The sequence below is a fragment of the Loxodonta africana genome, chromosome 12 (genome assembly GCF_030014295.1).
Source record: "Loxodonta africana isolate mLoxAfr1 chromosome 12, mLoxAfr1.hap2, whole genome shotgun sequence".
Taxonomy (NCBI): Eukaryota; Metazoa; Chordata; class Mammalia; order Proboscidea; family Elephantidae; genus Loxodonta; species Loxodonta africana.
Genome location: NC_087353.1, coordinates 3,677,497 through 3,697,711, shown reverse-complemented (window position 1 = coordinate 3,697,711; position 20,215 = coordinate 3,677,497). Strand labels below are relative to the sequence as shown.

Here is a 20,215-nt window from a genome sequence, read left to right as displayed (position 1 = left end):
CACACCAAACTGGAGTGAATTCAACTGGCTCTTTATTAGCTGATCCCATAGAATTTCTGAGCATGTTTAAAACAAGGTTTTGTCTTCTCTTATTATCCTCTAAACACTTGTGTGTGGGCTAGGTGTAATTATCAGCTATCCACTTTTTTTTTTTTCACCCATAGTCCACTATTTTGCTAATAAATAGCAAACCTTCTCTAAATAAATATGCACTTACAAGACCTACAACGTGGTGAATTTTTACAGTGAACAGTATTCATGAATAGTCACTGTTCACTTAGGGGGTGCATTTGTCTCTCCTCCTCTCTCTCCCACCCTTCCCACACTCAGCATGGCACAAGGATACCAGCATTACCTCTTGAACAATTCATATTTATTTCACGCTCTCTTTGGTCTCATTCTTTTATAGTTAAGAGGTGCTAAAATTAATTTCTTCTGGGTTATAGATATCAAAAATTTGAGCTGGTATATCATCTAAATATGGAAACCAAACTTTGAAGTTTGAGAGGAAAATAGAGAGAATGGCTAGGAAGAAGGTGGCTTTAGAAAGGAAAGAAGGAAGAAGGGGAAACAGCAAAAATAAATAAATATGTACTTTTTTTTTTTTAAGACCTACAACGTGGCGAATTGTTACAGTGAACATGAATAGTCACTATTCACTTAGGGGGTGCATTTGTCTCGTAGGGAAAATGGGCCAGATGGCTTTCACCTTTATACTAAACAAGTGTCCTATGGAAAATACTGACATGGAGGTCTAGCACATAAGCTTCTGTGAAATCAAGGTTTTATTTACTCCGTGTATACTCCATGTGTATATTCTCATATTAACTATACCCACAAAGTATTATTTCTAAATTTGTATACTGAAAATGAATAAAATTCACTATGAATAGATACCATGTAATGACAGCCTTCATTTTTATGTTTACAAAGCATGAGTTACTCATCAAGCTATTTCAACTTTATCCTTCACTCCTTCAGAATCCAGTTCTTCTTTACTGTGTGCTCATGCTAGTGTGGTGGAATACAGTGACTGTAACGAAATATGTCAATTTACACTCCAACTGAGCTCAGAATTATCTGGAAAGATGAAATCTACACAATATCTATGTGATCGAAATACAAAACTGACTTCCTAAAAATTACAAATTTAGTCATAGAAAATCCTGGATATTGTCTTAAATGCGATGTTTACAAGTTACTTTTTTTTCACAAATGCAAATTTCTTAAGTCTTCAATATATTCATATGTAAAATGAAAATAATAATATCCACTCTATAAAACATCCCTGGGATATGGAAGATAAATGATATGTGTGATGATACTCGGTAAACTTAAACAGAAAATAAATTAAAAAAAAAATTATCCAGGATTTCTCTAGAAATTAGAACTTTAGCCTATTTCTTCTTTTCCTTTTTATCTAATAATATTCTTTTTTCAGTCTATGCCTCTATTCCTTAACATTATACCTAATTTTTAAGCTTATATTCAGATATTTGAGTTATCTGGTATTACATAAACAAGGAAGCTACTTTTGGTACACACCAGCAATTTAAAGATAACTTTGTTTTTGTCAAATGTTTAAAAAAATCAAAATTAACTGTTGAAATATATATATATATATATATATATATATATATATATATATAATGACTCTAGGTATCTTACAACTTCACAGATTAACACTTTTTTTTAATGTCAACATGCTTTTATTCTATTTATTAGTTTGTATATTTGAAATCCATATTATATTCTTACCCTTTCCATGAGACACTTCAATGGTCCATGTACAGTTTAGGGAGTTTGGATAAAAATCTGGAAAGCCAGGAGAAAGGACTGTTCCACTCTTCCCCTGGATATAGCCTCCACATAGGGCTGAAAACAACAAGAGAAGGTTGTTGTACTACCAAAGTTTCATAATAATTGCTGGAATAAAACAATTTTAAAATGACATTTGCACAAGAACTAAAAAAGATCTAATGTCATACCCATGAAAATCAAAACAAAAACTATACTTTGTTTTCCTTGCAATTATAATATGCCAGGTAATATATGGGTATATCTTAAACAGTAGAAACCCTAGAAAAATACCACAGAGTAAGGCACAGTGCGTAAACTAGAATGCAAGTCAACATCCACACATAGAGCTACAGGAAAGATGCAGATTTGTGTTTGCTAAGGATGCTGGTATTGAGCTTAAATCCCCGACATCAAAATAGGCCGACTCCAAGACTGCCTAAGAAACTCATTTTTGAAGAAAGATAAAACTATAATCGTGTGAAAAGGAAAGTAGTGACATTCAGGGTATCAACATAATATTTTAATTTTAAGTGCTCAAGACTCTGGTATCATAAAGTTAGGAGTTAAACGCTGGCTCTGCTATTTTCTAGCTCTGTGATACTGGCGAGTCATTTGCCTTCTCTCCTTTATAGTTTTCTTATCATTAAAAATGAAAAAGTGATAATTCCCATTTCATAGGGTAGGTATTTAGAATAATTCCCATTGCAAAATACAATTTGCAGTGTCTGAGTCTTGGTGGTGCAGTGTCGAGTGCTGGGCTGCTAACTGAAAGGTTGGTGGTTTGAACCCACCAGCCACTGTGAGAGAAAGATGTGACAGCCTGCTTCTGTAAATATTGCAGCCTTGGAAACACTAGTGGCAGTTCTACTCTGTCCTACAGGGTCACTATGAGTTGGAATCAACTCTATGGCATACGACATCAGCAATGTATACCAAGGAAACCCTGGGTGGTGAAAACAGTTGAGGTGTTCATCTGCTAACCAAAAGGTTGGAGGTTCAAATCCACCTACAGGCACCTGGGAAGAAAAGCTGGATGACCTACTTCTGAAAAATCAGTCGTTGAAAACCCTATTGAGCATAGTTTTACTTTAGCACACATGGGGTTTCATGAATTGGAATGGGGTTGACAGCAACTGGTTTCTAACACATACTAAATATTCAAAAACATATTAACCAAAAAAAAAAAGTTAGGTATTATTAAAACATACACAATCTTCAAGATATCAAGATGTAATAATTTGAATAAGCTCTATACACCCCAGCTTTGCAAGCATCAAAGGGAGAATATTCTCATGTCCTTGCCTATGTTTTTTTCCTTTCCTTCCTATTTTAAAACCTATAAAGCTTTACTGTGAATGAAAGAATTGGAAAAAAAAAATGAATAAAAGATGAGGTAATCAAACTAGAAGGCAGGAAAGATGAATTAGTTCTGGTTCTGCAAATACACAGCCCTGTGCCTCAGCAACATCTACGGCTGGCTAATCTCATCAGCCATTTTCCACATTTGACTGGAGCAGCACACACTCTAGACCCAGAATGCTCAGCTTCTTACTCCAGCTCCTCCACTTCCTGTTGTTGTTAGGTGCCGTGAAGTCGGTTCCGACTCACAGCGATCCTATGTGTAACAGAATGGAGAGCTGACTGGTCCTGCGCCATCCTCAAAATCATTGCTATGTTTGAGCCCACTGTTGCAGCCACTGTGTCAATCCATCTCATCGAGGCTCTTCCTCTTTTACACTGACCCTCCACTTTACCAATCATGGTGAACCTCTCCAGGGGTTAGTCACTCCTGATAATGTGTTCAGAGTGAGAAGAAGTCCAGGCATCCTCACTTCTAAGGAGCATTCTGGCTGTACTTCTTTCAAAACGGATTTGTTCGTTCTTCTTGCAGTCCATGGCATATTACATGTTCTTTGCTAACACCATAATTCAAGGTATCAATTCTTCAATCTTCTTTACTCATTGTCCAGCTTTCACATGCATATGAGGCGACTGAAAATACCATGGCTTGAGTCAGGCACAACTTAGTTCTTAGATGACATCTTTGCTTTTTAACACTTGAAGAGGTCTTTTGCAGCAGATCTGCCCGATGGAATACATTAATTTCTTGACTGCTGCTTCCACGGGCATTGATTGGGTGATGACTGAACAGCACGATGAACGGAATTAACATCACTGAATTGGACATGTGAGGATTGCTGAACTGGCAAATGCTTTCTTACATGTATATTTACCACCACCACCGCCACAACAGAGAAGTGACATGTGAATAAAGACTTGAAGATGAATGAACCTTTTAGCTATTTGGGGTAAGACCTTGGGAAGAAAGAAAACAGCAAAGACAAAGGCCCAAAAACAGAGTGTGCCCGCTACAATGGAAGAACAGAAAGGAAGTCAGAGTGGCTGGGATGGAGAGAAACAAAGGCAAGAGTAACGGGGGCTTGGTTCAAAGAGTCTACAGAGGGTCAGATCCTGGCGGCCCTTGTCGGCCATCATAAGAATCTTGGCTTTCTCTGCATGAGATGAAAGACCACTTAATATTTTGTCGTTGTTGTTAGTCATCAAGTCAACTCTGACTCATGGGGAACCCATGTGTGCAAAGTAAAACTGCTCCACGGGGTTTTTAAGGCTGAGACCTTTGGAAGCAGATTGCCAGCCCTGTCTTCCAAAGTGCTTCTGGGTGGATTAAACCACCATACTTTCCACTAATAGTCAAGCTCTTAACTGTTTGTGTCTCCCAGGGACCATTGAAGGATTTTGGCTAGAGGATTAACATGCTCTTAGATTTAAACCTGATCACGAGGCTACTTTGTGATAATAGATTGGGGGTCATGGAAGAAATCCTGGTTTCCCAGTAGTTAAGCGCTAGGCTGCTAACTGAAAATTAGTAGTTTGAAACCACCTGTGGCTCCATGGGAGAAAGATGTGGCAGTCCATAAAGATTTACAGCCCTGGAAACCCTATAGGGCAGTTCTACTCTGTCCTATAGGGTTGTTATGAGTAGGAATCAACTTAGTAGCAATGGATTTTGTTTTTTGGGTCTTAAACATCCATATCGGTTTTTTTTTTTTCTTTCTGAGATTTTTGAAGGTTTAACTATCCTATTGATGTATCATTTATTGAAATAAAATTCCTCATGGTTTAAGAGATCACAGAAGATTACAAAGGACAACAAGAACAATTTCAAGGGTTAAATCAAAAGAATCAACCATGTGTGACTAAAATTGCTCCAGCAAACTCTAAAATCTCCTAAAGTTTAGCAAAATTTATTAATAGCCTTTTATCATAAATTGATTTCTGTCTAAAACATGTTTCAATGAATCCAAACAGTTTATGCTACCAACCCCTTTAGAAGGTTTAGATTTCAAATTTACATAAATTTAAAGTGGGAAGCAATGAAAGAGACAAAATTCAAAAGTTTAAGGTGCATATATTTTCTATGACAAACACCAAAGACGTAACTGCATCTTGTTAGTTAATTGCAAAACATATGAGGCCCCTTAAAACCTATGTCCACTCCACTTCTAGATATGCCCTATTTATCCTGCCTAGAATGTTTCTTGGTGTCCCTGTGTGGTAAAGCACTTGACTGCTAGCCAAAAGGTTGGTGATTTGAATCATCCCAGAGGCACCTCAGAAGACAGACCTGACGATCTGCTTCCAAAAGTTTACAGTCGTGAAAACCCTATGGAGCACTTCTACTCTGCACCCATGGGATCCTATGAGTAGGAATTGATGAATTCTTCCTCAATTCCTACTCCATAGGAGCTTAAAAAATGAGGTGACTGTATTATGTGTGTATAAATGTGTGTAAATGTGTATGTGTACATATACAACATATGTACATCTGTGTATGTATATACATAACACATACATATATATGTAACACACACATAATAAATTTGATTTTAAGTTTAAAGTTAAACTTTATAGAACTGTGTGTAAGGAGAACTGGAGGTCAGATACAGTGAATGTTGGTGACCTGGAGCAATTCTAGAATTCTGGTGAAGGATAAATGCAGTCTGATCTTGGAGAATAAGAGTGATTTCAGAGAATGTCCTGTGGAAGTACACAGAAGGAGAATAAACATTGTTTGTGTCTGGTAGAGGGGAAGAAGAGGGGAAGTCCTTGGAAAGGTTAGTCCAGATTGCTGGACAGAAGTAGAAAATAACCTTGGTAGATACTGAAATACTAAAAAAAAAAGTGAGTGGCCGATGTCAAATCAAGAATTCATGCAGCGTGTTTTAATGTGCACGTACATTTTGAGAAGAATCCAATTCAATAATAAAATTTCAGATTGTACAAAAAATGTCCCAAGCAAAAGGAATGAATATAGTGAGAGTAAAATTTTAACTTATACTAAGAAAAGAAAAAAAAAAAAATTCCTCCATTCAGCTACAGTACAAAAAAGGTGTTCTTTCAGATCAATTTTAAGAAAAGCAAAATTTAATCTATGGACCTAAAAGTGCTTCCCTAGTAAGGAATGTCCACCTGAATGGCAGTCCTACTGAAAACCAACCTCATCTCCCAGTTGGCTTCCCTAGTAAGGAATGTCCACCTGAATGGCAGTCCTGCTGAAAATGAAGCTCATCTCCCAGTTGGCTTCCCTAGTAAGGAATGTCCACCTGAATGGCAGTCCTGCTGAAAATGAAGCTCATCTCCCAGTTGGCTTCCCTAGTAAGGAATGTCCACCTGAATGGCAGTCCTGCTGAAAACGAAGCTCATCTCCCAGGTGGCTTCCCTAGTAAGGAATGTCCACCTGAATGGCGGTCCTGCTGAAAATGAAGCTCATCTCCCAGGTGGCTTCCCTAGTAAGGAATGTCCACCTGAATGGCGGTCCTGCTGAAAATGAAGCTCATCTCCCAGTTGGCTTCCCTAGTAAGGAATGTCCACCTGAATGGCGGTCCTGCTGAAAATGAAGCTCATCTCCCAGTTGGCTTCCCTAGTAAGGAATGTCCACCTGAATGGCGGTCCTGCTGAAAATGAAGCTCATCTCCCAGTTGGCTTCCCTAGTAAGGAATGTCCACCTGAATGGCAGTCCTACTGAAAACGAAGCTCATCTCCCAGGTGTATGTACTGTCTGATGCCATGAAGCCAGCTTCCCCCTCAGCTGGCTACGTGGACCTTAATACTTCCTGAGACAGCTGCTCTGTGCTGCCCACCTGTACTTTGGAGGATCTCTCTCAATACATCAATTATTGTTTGGGGTTGCACTCTGGTAACAAAGCTCAAAAGTTTAGAGTGGTCTGCAGCTAAGTGTAATTGCCCCATTAAACAAACAAACTAAAAAGCAGTTGTTCCATAAGTGCTGTTATTTTGGGTGCATAATTTTTTTTTTTTTAACTTTTATTGAGCTTCAAGTAAACGGTTACAAATCAAGTCAGACTGTCACATATAAGTTTATATACACCTTACTCCATACTCCCACTTGCTCTCCCCCTAATGAGTCAGCCCTTCCAGTCTCTCCTTTCGTGACAATTTTGCCAGCTTCCAACTCTCTCTATCCTCCCATCCCCCCTCCAGACAGGAGATGCCAGCACAGTCTCAAGTGTCCACCTGATATAATTAGCTCACTCTTCATCAGCATCTCTCTCCTACCCACTGTCCAGTCCCTTCCATGTCTGAGGAGTTGTCTTCGGGAATGGTTCCTGTCCTGTGCCAACAGAAGGTTTGGGGACCATGCCCGCCGGGATTCCTCTAGTCTCAGTCAGACCATTAAGTATGGTCTTTTTATGAGAATTTGGGGTCTGCACCCCACTGATCTCCTGCTCCCTCAGGGGTTCTCTGTTGTGCTCCCTGTCAGGGCAGTCATCGATTGTGGCTGGGCACCAACTAGTTCTTCTGGTCTCAGGATGAAGTAGGTCTCTGGTTCATGTGGCCCTTTCTGTCTCTTGGGCTCTTAGTTGTCGTGTGGCCTTGGTGTTCTTCATTTTCCTTTGATCCAGGTGGGTTGAGACCTATTGATGCATCTTAGATGGCCGCTTGTTAGCATTTAAGACCCCAGACGCCACATTTGAAGTGGGATGCAGAATGTTTTCATAATAGAATTATTTTGCCAATTGACTTAGAAGTCCCCTTAAACCATGGTCCCCAAACCCCAGCCCTTGCTCCACTGACCTTTGGAGCATTCATTTTATCCCAGAAACTTCTGGGTGCACAATTTTAAAGAATTTAAGGTTTTCCATATATCATGTTCCAAGAGTAGACAAGAGTCTGTAAATAGTACTGAATGTGGAAAACAGAAAAAAAAAAACAACATAGTTTTTTCTTTTGACCTAGACATAATGTTGTAATGTTATAATATTCATGACCGAAAGCCTAGTACCCAAAATTTTAGACACATGATCATAAATAACCCATTTAATTAACTTTTAATTTTGACTACTCCAACATATATCAATCAAAAATATTAATTTTTGAGATTTCCAAGAGCAGATTTGTGCAGGACAAGGAGAGTGGCTGCTATCACAAGAAACCATCTAGGGATCTCCTGAGAACTCTTTGTCCCAGAATGAGGGCTCCTGGGAAAAATGCTTTGCAAGAGGATTTGTTGCTTTTGTTGTTGTTATGTGCCGTTGAGTCAGTTCTGACTCATAGTGACTCTATAGGACAAGTAGAACTGCCCCCATAGGGTTTCCCAGGAGTGCCTGGTGGATTCGAACTGCTGACCTTTTGGTTATCAGCCAAGTTCTTAACCACTGGAGCACCAGGGCTCCCTGCAAGAGGATAACGAGCTTTAAAGACAGTTGTGTAAACACAGAGGAAGTTGTTTAAGGCTTTGACCTAGGCCAAAGGACAATCAGATATTACAACCTAGAATATGTACAGATGTATATATTCTGAGTATGAGTATATTCAGTTGATTAAGTATATTTTCAGTCATTGCTGGTATTCTGCATCCTATTTTCAATAAATTCCATATGTAAAAGTATGTATAACGAAGCTCCATTAAGTTTAAGTGTGGGCGGATAAAGTTGAAGGACAGTCCATAAGTGTATGTTCTTTATTTCCAACAGATGTTCTACCAAATAGAAGCAAACATCATGTTTTCGAGGTAAACTTCAAGTTGTAAATGGCAATGATATTTTTAAGGTGTGCAATGTTTGAAGCAGAAGTCGCACTTTAGTCATGTTCTACAACATCCATAAATTACATGTGCCATCAAAACTATTCAAATCATTCTATTTTTCTGCATTTCTTTATGATTTAGTGTTTCACTGAGGTCCACCTACCGTCACAGCTAGGTAACGCATGGTTCCACTGATGGTTCCTCTCACAGATAAGGGGTTCGTCATCACTTAGCGTATATCCTGGATCGCAGCTGAAAGTCACGGTAGACCCGATGCCAAGATTATTGCCATGGCGATGACCGTTCACAGGAATTCCAGGATCAAGGCAAGAATCTGACTCTAAAGTCACACCTAAATGCATAACAATAACAACAACAAATATATATATGTATATAACCAAACAAACAAACAAATAAATAAACTTGTTGCCATCAAGTCGATTCCAACTCTTAGCGACCCTATAAGACAGAATAGAACTGCCCCATAGAGTTTCCAAGGAGCACCTGGTGGATTTGAACTACCCACTCTTTGGTTAGCGGCTGTAGCACTTAAACACTACGCTATCAAGGTTTCCAAACCTATGGCTGTCGAATCCGACTCATAGTGACCCTATAGGACAGAGTAGAACTGTCCCATAGTGTTTCCAAGGAGTACCTGGTGGATTCGAACTGCAAACCTTTTGGTTAGCAGCCATAGCTCTTAACCACTACACCACCAGGGTTATAAATACCTACCTGGTATACAGAAAAAAAAAAATACAAGTGTCATAATATATATAAAATATTTCCGGACAATACGAGACCTGGAATGTTATATAAATTAATTTGAAAATCCATTCATGTAAAAATCAATACATTTTCCAATATTTGACCATGTTTTTCTGTTTTGTTGTTAGCTGGCATTGAATTGGCTTCGGCTCATGGTGAATATCATGAATTGAATTGTGTCCCTCAAAAATATGAGTATAAATTTGGCTAGGCCATGATTCATAGTACTGTGTGATTGTCCATCATTTTGTCCTCGGATGTGATTTTCCTTTGTGTTGTAAATCCTATATCTATGGAATTGAAGAGATGGGATTTCCAAGAGTTATGTCAATGCGGCAGGACTCAACCTATAAGATTGGATTGTGTCTTGAGCCAACCTCTTTTGAGATATAAAAGAGAGAAGTGAGCAGAGAGATATGCGGACCTCATACCACCAAGAAAAGGGAGCCAGGAGAATAGTACATCCTTTGGACTCAGGGTCCTTTACTGAGAAGATCCTCGACCAGGGGAAGATTTATGACAAGGATCTTCCTCCAGAGCCGACAGAGTGAGAAAGCCTAACCTTGGAGGCGACACCTGAATTTGGACTTGTAGCCTACTAGAATGTGAAAGAATAAATTTCTCTTTGTTAAAGCCATCCACTTGTCGTATTTCTGTTATAGCAACACTAGCTAACTAAAACAGTGTTATATATAACAGGGCAAAACATTATTTGCTCCTGTCCCATCCTCACAATCTTTGGTATGTTTAAGCCCATTGTTACACTTTTTGTGTCAATCTGTCTCATTGAGGATTTCCCTGTTTTTTTTTCACTGACCTTTATCGAACGTGATGTTCTTTTCTAGTGATTAGTCTTTCCTGATGACATGTCCAAAGTATGCAAGACAAAGTCTCATCATCTTCACTTCTGATGAACATACTGGCTGTACTTGCTAAAAGATTGATTTGTTCATTCTTCTGGCAGTCCAGGGTAGGTTCAATATTCTTCACCAACACCATAATTCAATGTATCAGTTCTTCAGTCTTCCTTTTTCATTGTCTGGCTTTCACATGCATATGAGGCAACTGAAGATACCATAGCTTGGGTCAGGCATAACTTAGTGATATCTTTGACTTTCAAGCTTTGGAAGAGGTTCTTTGCAGTAGATTTACTCAATGCAATGTGTTGTTTAATTTCTTGACTGCGGTTTCCATGGGTGTTGATTGTTGATCCAAGTAGTACGAAATGCTTGACAATTTCAATTTCTTCACTATTTATTATGATGTTATTTTTCAGCCCATTGGTGAGAGTTTTTGTTTTCTTTGCATTTGGGTGTATTTTCCAGTTGATTTCTTTGAAGTACAACCTGTATACTTTGTTGACCTCTCTGAATTTTCCCTTCCTTCATTTGAAAACTATCAAGCTGTGCTAAAGAAAATCTAAGATTCTTTCTATTTTGTATCTCCATCCCTTCCTCTCTTCCTTTTCTTTCATATTTTATGATTCAGTCAGCTTTTAGCAGTCATATTTCAACATTCATATATATGCAAAAATACGCCCAACCACATACACATATAATGTGATTTAAATCTGCACTAGAGTTGATTTTCTCAAATTGCTCCATGAATTCATACATTTTTTTTTCGAATTTGCACTTAAGTCAGCCATTTTTGAGATAGCTACAATTAGCCTATGCTGAAAGATGTGAAAAAAATAAAGTGCTATATAAAGTCAAGTAATTATGATCATGTCATTATAAGAGTTTTGTTTGTCTGGCATTTCTCTGTATTTTTAGAATAATATAAATTTTGAAATATTGAAGAATATGAGAGTGAGGGGAGAGGGTTTCATTGCCACGTTTATGTCCGATAAAAAAAAAACAACTCTGCGTTGCTGTACAGCACACTCCCAGTAAAGTTTAGTATATTTGAATTAAGAACTGAACTATGAACCAATAACCTTTAAATATGACAAATATTCATACTGTTTAGTCCCCAAAAGTAATCTTTGGAATATCATTTCAGGTTATCGTATAATTTCTTCAAAGCTTGAATGATGTAAGTTACGAATATACCTTTCCTTATTAAGTCAAATAAGTAAAATTTAGGTTGGTGGGAGGAATGATTGCTTACTTTAATAAATAATAAACAATAAGATTCTCCATTAGTATAATTAAAAACAAGATCCAATAGCTACAGAAACATATGCAGGACAGGCAAGCTAATACACGAAAAAAAAAATAGAGAAGATTATCATAGCGAAATGTTAAAAAAAATAAGTGGAAAAAATTAGCACGAAATTTTCCCCAAGATTTTTTTCTTAAACAGCCATTCTAAATAATTCTCTGAAAACTAACATATACCTAAAAAACAGGCCTGCCTAAGCAACATGGTATAACTGTATTGCCATAAAGTTTGTTCCAACTCATAGTAACCCTATAGGACAGGGTAGGACTGCCTCAGTGTTTCCAAGGAGCACCTGGTGGATTTGAACTACTGATCCTTTGTTAGCAGCCATAGCACCTAACCACCATGCCATCACAGTTTTCAGAAAACAGGGCAGCCATGTGCAATCACCCCTTCCATCTCTGTATAGCAGTACTACTCTGCCAGACGCAAGGTGGGTATCATTCGTCTTGAAATCCATCAACTACCCTGCTTCTTTCAACGTCCCCTCTCTCTCTGTCTCTCAGTCTCTGCCTCTGTGTCTCTCTCTCCCCCTCTCCCAGGCTCGTGCACGTGCATACATGCACACACACACATCCACCATCTAAGGCAGTTTTTATGACTTATAACATCTCATAGACTGTACACATGCATTATATCCTTTGAACACAATGGCACATAATACTAGCTGATTGTTTTTGCAGTATCAAGATCAAGACAAGAGTTCCCTCAACAGATGGCCTTGACTTAGGAAGTTCTGGTAAAGAAAGTGACTAATTAGTCTTTGGGTCTGTGGAAAAGCCAGTTAATATGAATATGCTGTTTTGTACAATGGTTTTTTGTGATCACTAAACAACGTGTTCATTGCATTCCACAGCCAATCATAGTAATGGAAATTATTATTTTAAAAGGTATTAACACATTAATATATCGTATCTTATATAGTATTTATAATAAAATTTCTAAATTGTAATAAAACTTTGTCCAAACAAAATCCACTGAGGGGGGGGAGGGAAAATATTAGAGGAAATGAAAGCATAGACATTAAAATTTAGAATCTTTTACTTGAAAAACTGAACTAAAAAGGGTAAAGTGTTAAAGTCATAACTACTGGCTAAAAAAATACCAGCATTATTCCATTACTTACTCATTCCTCTACTTTTACAAAATAATGGGCATAGATACTGAGCTGTGAAACGTCCAGACAGTAAGTTTCTTGGCATTACAAATTTTCTGAATACAAAGCATATGTGGGAAGAACTGTTGAGGGGTAGAATTATAGGTTTGGTTACCAATCCGCCCAAATCAAGAAATCCGAACACAGGTTGACAGCGGGAAATAATACAGAAGCTGCAAAGTAGCTGAAGTCCCTCCATTGGGCAAGGCCTTTACAATAAAATCAGTGAGGGCAAGCAGTCAAATACTTCGAAGGAGAGGTATAACACTGTTTCTCTAAGCAGTGTTTGGGACTTTTTCTTTTCCTTATTGGGATCAGTGGATTTGACGGAAACAACAAACACATTCAGATTCTGTTCCAAGCATTTCTCACCAGAAACTTAATGCAACTGTGAATTTTTTTGGCAGAAATGATATAAGTGTATTTCTTTTTATTTGTCTTTCTTACAATATAAATGACTGGATACATGTGCGATTCATAGAGTAAAGGAAGCTGACTACTTCGACAATATCCAGGTGCAGATTATATTAATGTACAGTTGATGTAAGCTATCATCTTTATAAAAGGTCTTATTTAAGGAAGGAAATTAATATGTGCTGATATCTTTTATATGCCAAGCCTTAGGATAGCCACTTCACAGCCTCCAAAAGGTTTTAAAATAGAGGACAGAAGTTCCATTTTACAAACGAGGAAACAGGTCAAAAAATTAAGCGAATTAATTATGTTAAATGGTTTAGTGAGGTTCAATCCTAAGCCTTTGCGCCTGCTTCTCCTTTCTCTTTCTCTGTATTACATTTCACTGTATCACATCCATTGCTATTACGTCTTGACCAGTTTCTCTTTCTAGTCATAAGAAATGTTGAATCTTAGAAAACTACACACACACACACACACGCACACCACAAAGACAGACTCTTTTCCCTACCGCAATTCTTTTGAAAATAACACAATGCACAGATCATGACATAGTAGAATAAATACAAATATGTATAGTAAATCTTTCTTTGTTCTTGAAATATTGTTTAAAAGATGACTTTGCAAGCATTTCCAAGAAAAATCCCACACAAAACCTGCATATACTTGAGAATTCCATTTATTTTACAGTTCTCTCTAAAATTAGCTATTTTAAAGTGGTGATTCAAAGATCAACAAACAAAGCAAATGATTATTCTGGAAGGATACAGCAATTACTAGTATATAAAGAAACCGTGGCACACTCCTTACAAAGAATAGAGCAATAACAGAATGAACTGTAATTGGACAATACATTTATGATAGTGATGATTCACAAGAGTTAGCGCACAGCAGAATTACAATTCTAGGTCTGCTTTGATGAAAACCTTGAAATAAACGCCTTCTGAAGTTAATGCTGTTTATATTAGCTCATTTTATCTTGCCGCACCACCGCAAAAACAAGTCAACGTTGAGTACGACGTGGCTGCTATTTCTGTAACGCTTTATGTCTATAGAGTAGGCCCCACGTGCCCACTTGAGTATGAAGGAACCCCGGTGCCTCGGTAGTTAAAGCACTCGCTGCTAACGAAACGGTCAGCACTTGGAACCCAACAGTCGCTTCACAGGAGCCTGTTGCAGTCGGCTTCTGTAAAGATTTACAGCCTTGGAACTCTACGGAGTAGTTGTACTCTGTCCTGTAGGGTCACTATGAGTTGAAATTGACTTGACAGCAATGGGTTTGAGTATGGAAGGTTCAAACCCCAAACCAAACCCAGTGACATCAAGACAATTCCAACTCAGACTGCCAAATCTTTCACCTGGTGGGTTCAGACTCCAACCTTTCCATTAGCAGCTGAGCACTTTAACCACTGGGCTACCAGAACTACTTGCATGAAAGGTAATCATTAATAATCTTATAAAGCAAAAAAGGTTTACAATTCCAACCATTTATGCCAAAAGACAAAAGAGAAGTGAGCATTATTATTATTTTAAATGGCTGGAAGACTTCAACATAATTCATTCTCAGGTCATAGACAACCTGTTTTTTAAAACAGTGTTGGATGAGCAAATGCATTATTTTCTAGTGCCTATATATTTTTTTTATATATTGATTACATAATGTATCTCCTCAAAGGGCACTAGAAATATTCAAGATTATGAAGCAGAGGTAATGTTTGTCTTTTGTCTTTTCCCCTTTTCCTCTCTCTCTCTCCTTCCTCCTTCCTTCATTTTAATAAACATGCGTTTGTAATATAACTTATTAATTCCTCTTCCATTGCCTCTGCTATTCCGCTGGCTCCTCCTCACATCCCCCAACTGCAGGTCACTATCCTGTGACCCTGGTGTGCTTGCTCTGCACTTGCCCTGGTCTGTCTGGGCAGATTCAGGGAGATGGCTGCTGTCTACCCTCTACCTCATTTAGAGATTCCTTGAGGATTGGATTATACATCCAGAAGTCTGGCCCTCACCACAGGTGTAGCAAATAAGAACATCTCTAGCGTGGGCTCAGGCTTCTCCATTTTACTATGGTCCCCAGGTGAGTGTTAGTGCACGTGAAAGTCTGAGGAAAGCTGCTCTTTCAGCATGGTTTTCAGGTAAAGATGACCATCTGAATCGGTTACAGAGCTCTAGGAAACCACTTATATCTGGATACCATCCACAGACACAGCCACCTAGGACATCAGAGCTGGCATTCAAGCATCCATTTTGTTTTAAAGTCCCACAGGTAACTCTTATGTACAACACCAGCTGAAAACCTCTGTTTTAAAAATCCCAGATTTTCCCAACTCATTTCCTTATACAAATGCCATATGCTGTGTCTCAATTGTTTCTATCCATTTCCTTGTTTTTCTTCAAACACGTAAGTATTGACAGATAAATTGAAGGGATAACAAAGTTTCAGAGAGATGCCCTTCTCAGATGATATTCTTTTCAATGTAGTTTCCTGCCTTAACCAGCAATGATATCCCTTGTTGCATGTTCCTGTCTGAAACCGTGTTAAATTTCTGGCAGTTCCCTGTTGATGCACTGCTACAATCGTTTTTCAACTATCTTTAGCAAAATTTTACTTGCATGTGACAGTAATGATATTGTTCGATGATTTCTGCATTCTGTTGGATTACCTTTCTTTGGAATGCACACAAATATGGATCTCTTCCAGTCGGTTGGGCAGGTAGCCATCTCCCAAATTTCTTGGCATAGATGAGTGAGCACCTTCAGCACTGCATCTGTTTGTTGAAACATCTCAATTGGTATCCTGTCAATTCCTGGAGACTTGTTTTATGCCAGTGCCTTCAGTGCAGGTTGGATTTCTTCTTTCAATATCATTGGCTCTTAATCATATGCTACGTCCTGAAACGGCTGAGCACAGACCAGTTCTTTTTGGTACAGCGACTCTGTGTATTCCTTTCATCTTCTTTTGACGCTTCCTGCATCATTCAAATTTTTGGCCATATAATCCTTTGATATCGAAAACTTGAGGCTTGAATTTTTTCTTCAGATCTTTCAGCATGAGAAATGCTGAGCGCCTTCATCCCCTTTGGTTTGCCAACTCCAGGTCTTTATATATTTCATTATAATACTTTACTTTGTCTTCTAGAGCTGCCTTGATACTGCCTGAAATTATTTCTTCTCTTAAATTTCACATAACTATGTACCTAAAGGCCATGTAATACTAGTCTAAGCAAATGGGGAGGGGGGAGTAAAACACTTATCATTCATTACTTAGTAGCTTTACAAATTCAGATGATTGTAATGTGTGCATATCTTTTGCTCCAAAGAAAAGTGAAAAAGAAACATAAAAAGAAGGAAATATAAATGTTCTGGTTAACTTTTTATTTTTTAAAAATTTATCATTTAGAAATAAATGATGTACAGTTATGAAATATAATGACTGAATGAAATTTGAAATTAATCTTTGTCATTAATAATCAGATTTTCTTGCTATCAATAAAATACAGCTACCATTTGTAGTTGTGAGACTATTTCTTGTAGGTTTTCAGGTAAAAGTATATGTAGAAGATTTGGGACAAAAGTTGAGACGGATGTTTGAATCAATGGGGCTAGTTAACTGCACAAATTTTTTGTTCTGATTTCGCAATGAAGCAATCCAATTTCAAGTAATTTAGGAATGCTTCATTTAATAATAATGGGGGAACTGTCTGGATTTTCTCTAGATATTTAAGGTGCATAAATCTAGCTGATTTTATGAAATCTAAGTTTTTACAGCAGAAAATTCTCCAAATAATATACCGATTTAGTAACTATATTGTGTGTGGTATGAAAATATTCAAAATACAATTACCATTAATTCTAAACATCAGCAAGACAGTTTCAACTTTAAGCATCCCTTTCCATTTTTGTTTCCATAAATCCAAATTTGGCTTTTCCTTTTAGCTTCTGGAATTATGAAGTCAAGTTATTATATCATTTTATAACAATATTTGTGAAAGTATACTTTAGAATACAGTTGACGGGGATTCCCCTGCGAATATGTTTTTAACAATAGAAAATTATGGATAAATGGTGCCATAATATCATCATCATAATATCAACAAGAGGAAAAATAAAGGAATTTTTTGTTTTTTAAACAAAATGAACAGCCATTAGTTGGAGAGTGGTTAGATTATTTCACATCTGCAGCACGGAATATTACATGGACACTTAAAACAATGAATTAGAGAAAATGGTGCTTTGAATAGATTTACAAGAGATATTATTGAATGATCCATATTAGATTAAGGAAATAAAGTTATTCCATTTTTATCAAAAAGTAGATATAAGGCTATATGTATGTATTTTTGTGTGTGATTACATGAGTATGGGAAAACAGATACAGACACATCACAGGTGATTAATTTGAGATGTCTGGATAGAGGTTAGATAGGGGTTAACACCAGTTATCAGGAGGTGATGTGGGGGGAAGGCAAGGAAAATTATTAAAAAAAAAAAAAAGAATGATTAAAAATTCAGCTTGCTAGATACGATCCCATTCATGCATTATGTTAAAACATATGTGTGAGTATATATAAAAATATACATTTAAAATAACATAAAAATTATTTATTGTTGGGTTAAGTTCTTAAAAATAACCATAAAAAATTCTGTAAGTAAATGTATCATTTCATCAGGTCAAATGTTCACATGTTAAACTCTATTCCTTCCCCAACTTCATTCTACTCTGAAAATAAAGCTTTTAAAAATGGTGAGAAAAATAATTTTTTTTTTCTTTTTAACTTTCTATTGTTAAAAACATATTTGCAGGGGAATCCCCGTCAACTGTATTCTAAAGTATACTTTCACAAATATTGTTATAAAATGATATAATAACTTGACTTCATAATTCCAGAAGCTAAAAAGAAAAGCCAAATTTGGATTTATGGAAACAAAAATGGGAAGGGGTGCTTAAAGTTGAAGCTGTCTTGGAAAATATATTCCATTATTATATTTTAACAATTGCTCTTAAATATGTTTAACATTTATTTTTGAAATTCCCTTAGCAATTGTCAAAATATTTTTAACGATCATTTGGTAAGGTTTAGCTTGGTTTTAATTTCTTCTCTTGGTTACATGTTCTCTATCCATTGGAACTTGTTTACATAGACTAACAAGTTAAGTATCACAAACTGTCCTAACATATTTTTCTAGTAAAGACTCTCCCTACCCATTGCTTCTGATGTATACTTTTAGCAACATGTTTTATAACTCTTTTGTCAAGTAAATATACCTTCTCACAGTAGTAATATCCCATGCAGTAAATTAATACATTTAAAATGTTTTATTTTGCTTTATACTAGACAACTAATATTTGAGAGTTTAAAGTAGGAATCCCCAAGATGATCTCATATGAATAGGAGAAAGTTCTTATAATTTTTAAAACAATTTTGGAAAAGTCAGATAGAATCAATAAATTAGCCATTATCTGCAGGCTAGAAAATAACACATATCTTAAATTGGAACATATTTATTAACTTACTTTCATAGTGAATGAGGAAGCCAACATTGGAGCGGCTATTGTCTGTGGTGAAAAGTAGGTACATGAAATTCCCTGTGCTTATGAGGAACTGTGGCGCTTGCGTGCCGTGGTACTCTCCGATCAGTGGGGAGGAATTCGCTGACCCATCTCGGACTTCCAGTGTGTCGTAATTGACTTCAGTCTGAAATCTTCAAACACGTATCAAGTCAGAAGAGACACCTAAAACCGCATTAGCTTACAGACATTCTTTTAATATACTCATTAATTACTGTCTTTTTACGCAAATAATGCGTGCCTTCTATGTTTGCCAACCGTGCTTTCCCCTCGTGAGGTAGTTTCCTAAGTGCTGCTATGGGAATTTTTTTTACTGTTGCTGTAAAAAAAGAGCATGGCACGCTTACAGAAATATTTCACAGGGGGAGGGCACAGTTGGCAAATGTAGACGACACATGCTATTTGCGTAAAAATACGGTAACTAGAACCACGTGTATATCAATATAAATAAAATATCTTAAATTATATACATTTTAAAATTTAAGAGTCTATTTTTTTTTAATAATATTTAAAGAAAGTACTTTTTTTCTGGAAGTAAAGGTACATTGTAGCCCCCTCCCTTTCTGCTAATACTCTGCCTTGTAACCGTGCAGATGCAAACCCATTGCCCTTGAGTCAATTCTGATTGACAGTAACTCCACAGGACAGAACAGAACTGCCCCATAGGGTTTCTAAGGAGTGGCTGGTGGGCTCCAACTGCCAACCTTTTGGTTAGCAGCCTAATGCTTAACCACTGTACCACCAGGGCTACAGATACGAAAGTGGGCAGATATTCAGCTGTAAAATGGAAATACTGTGAGAAAAATTAGTTTTCAAAAATAAACACACACATGAAAATTTATCAATTATTATGCATTTTCACACAATTGTTCATGATCCCTGTTGAACGTGGCTTTACTGAGATGAAATTGTCTTCAAGGAGGAAGGTAATTCAAAATACATGACGCTTGAAACACCCTTCATGAAAAAGAAAACCCTGCGCCTTTTAAGTTACATGAACTCTTTTAGGACACTAGGTTAGCATTTAGCATACTGATGCTTCAGAAGCTAAAGGATGTTTTAATGATTTGAAGAAGTAAGAGCAGCTTCCAAAATGTGCTTAACTTTTCCTCCAAGAAGGACGTTATGCTTCCATAGAATCTGGCATGAGATTATTTTTATACGAAATTGAAGCCACTTGGGCACCCTTTCATGCAATGAAGGTACCATTCCAGGCACTGATACAAGTTTTTAAATGGGTCCATCTTGTCCTCCAAGAGCTAACCCAGTTTCC

The 20,215-nt window shown here is 37.2% G+C and overlaps 1 protein-coding gene across 1 annotated transcript in view; it reads right to left on the bottom strand.

Moving 5' to 3' along the window:
• Positions 1-20,215, bottom strand: part of CSMD1 (CUB and Sushi multiple domains 1) — a 1,768,974-nt gene that overhangs the window by 410,022 nt on the left and 1,338,737 nt on the right. Inside the window, exons 18-20 of the mRNA XM_064294928.1 lie at positions 18,889-19,076; positions 9,033-9,221; positions 1,759-1,875 (exon numbers count right to left, since the gene is read on the bottom strand). Of these exons, the coding sequence (XP_064150998.1) occupies positions 1,759-1,875; positions 9,033-9,221; positions 18,889-19,076 (494 nt within the window). The remainder of the gene's footprint in view (positions 1-1,758; positions 1,876-9,032; positions 9,222-18,888; positions 19,077-20,215) is intronic.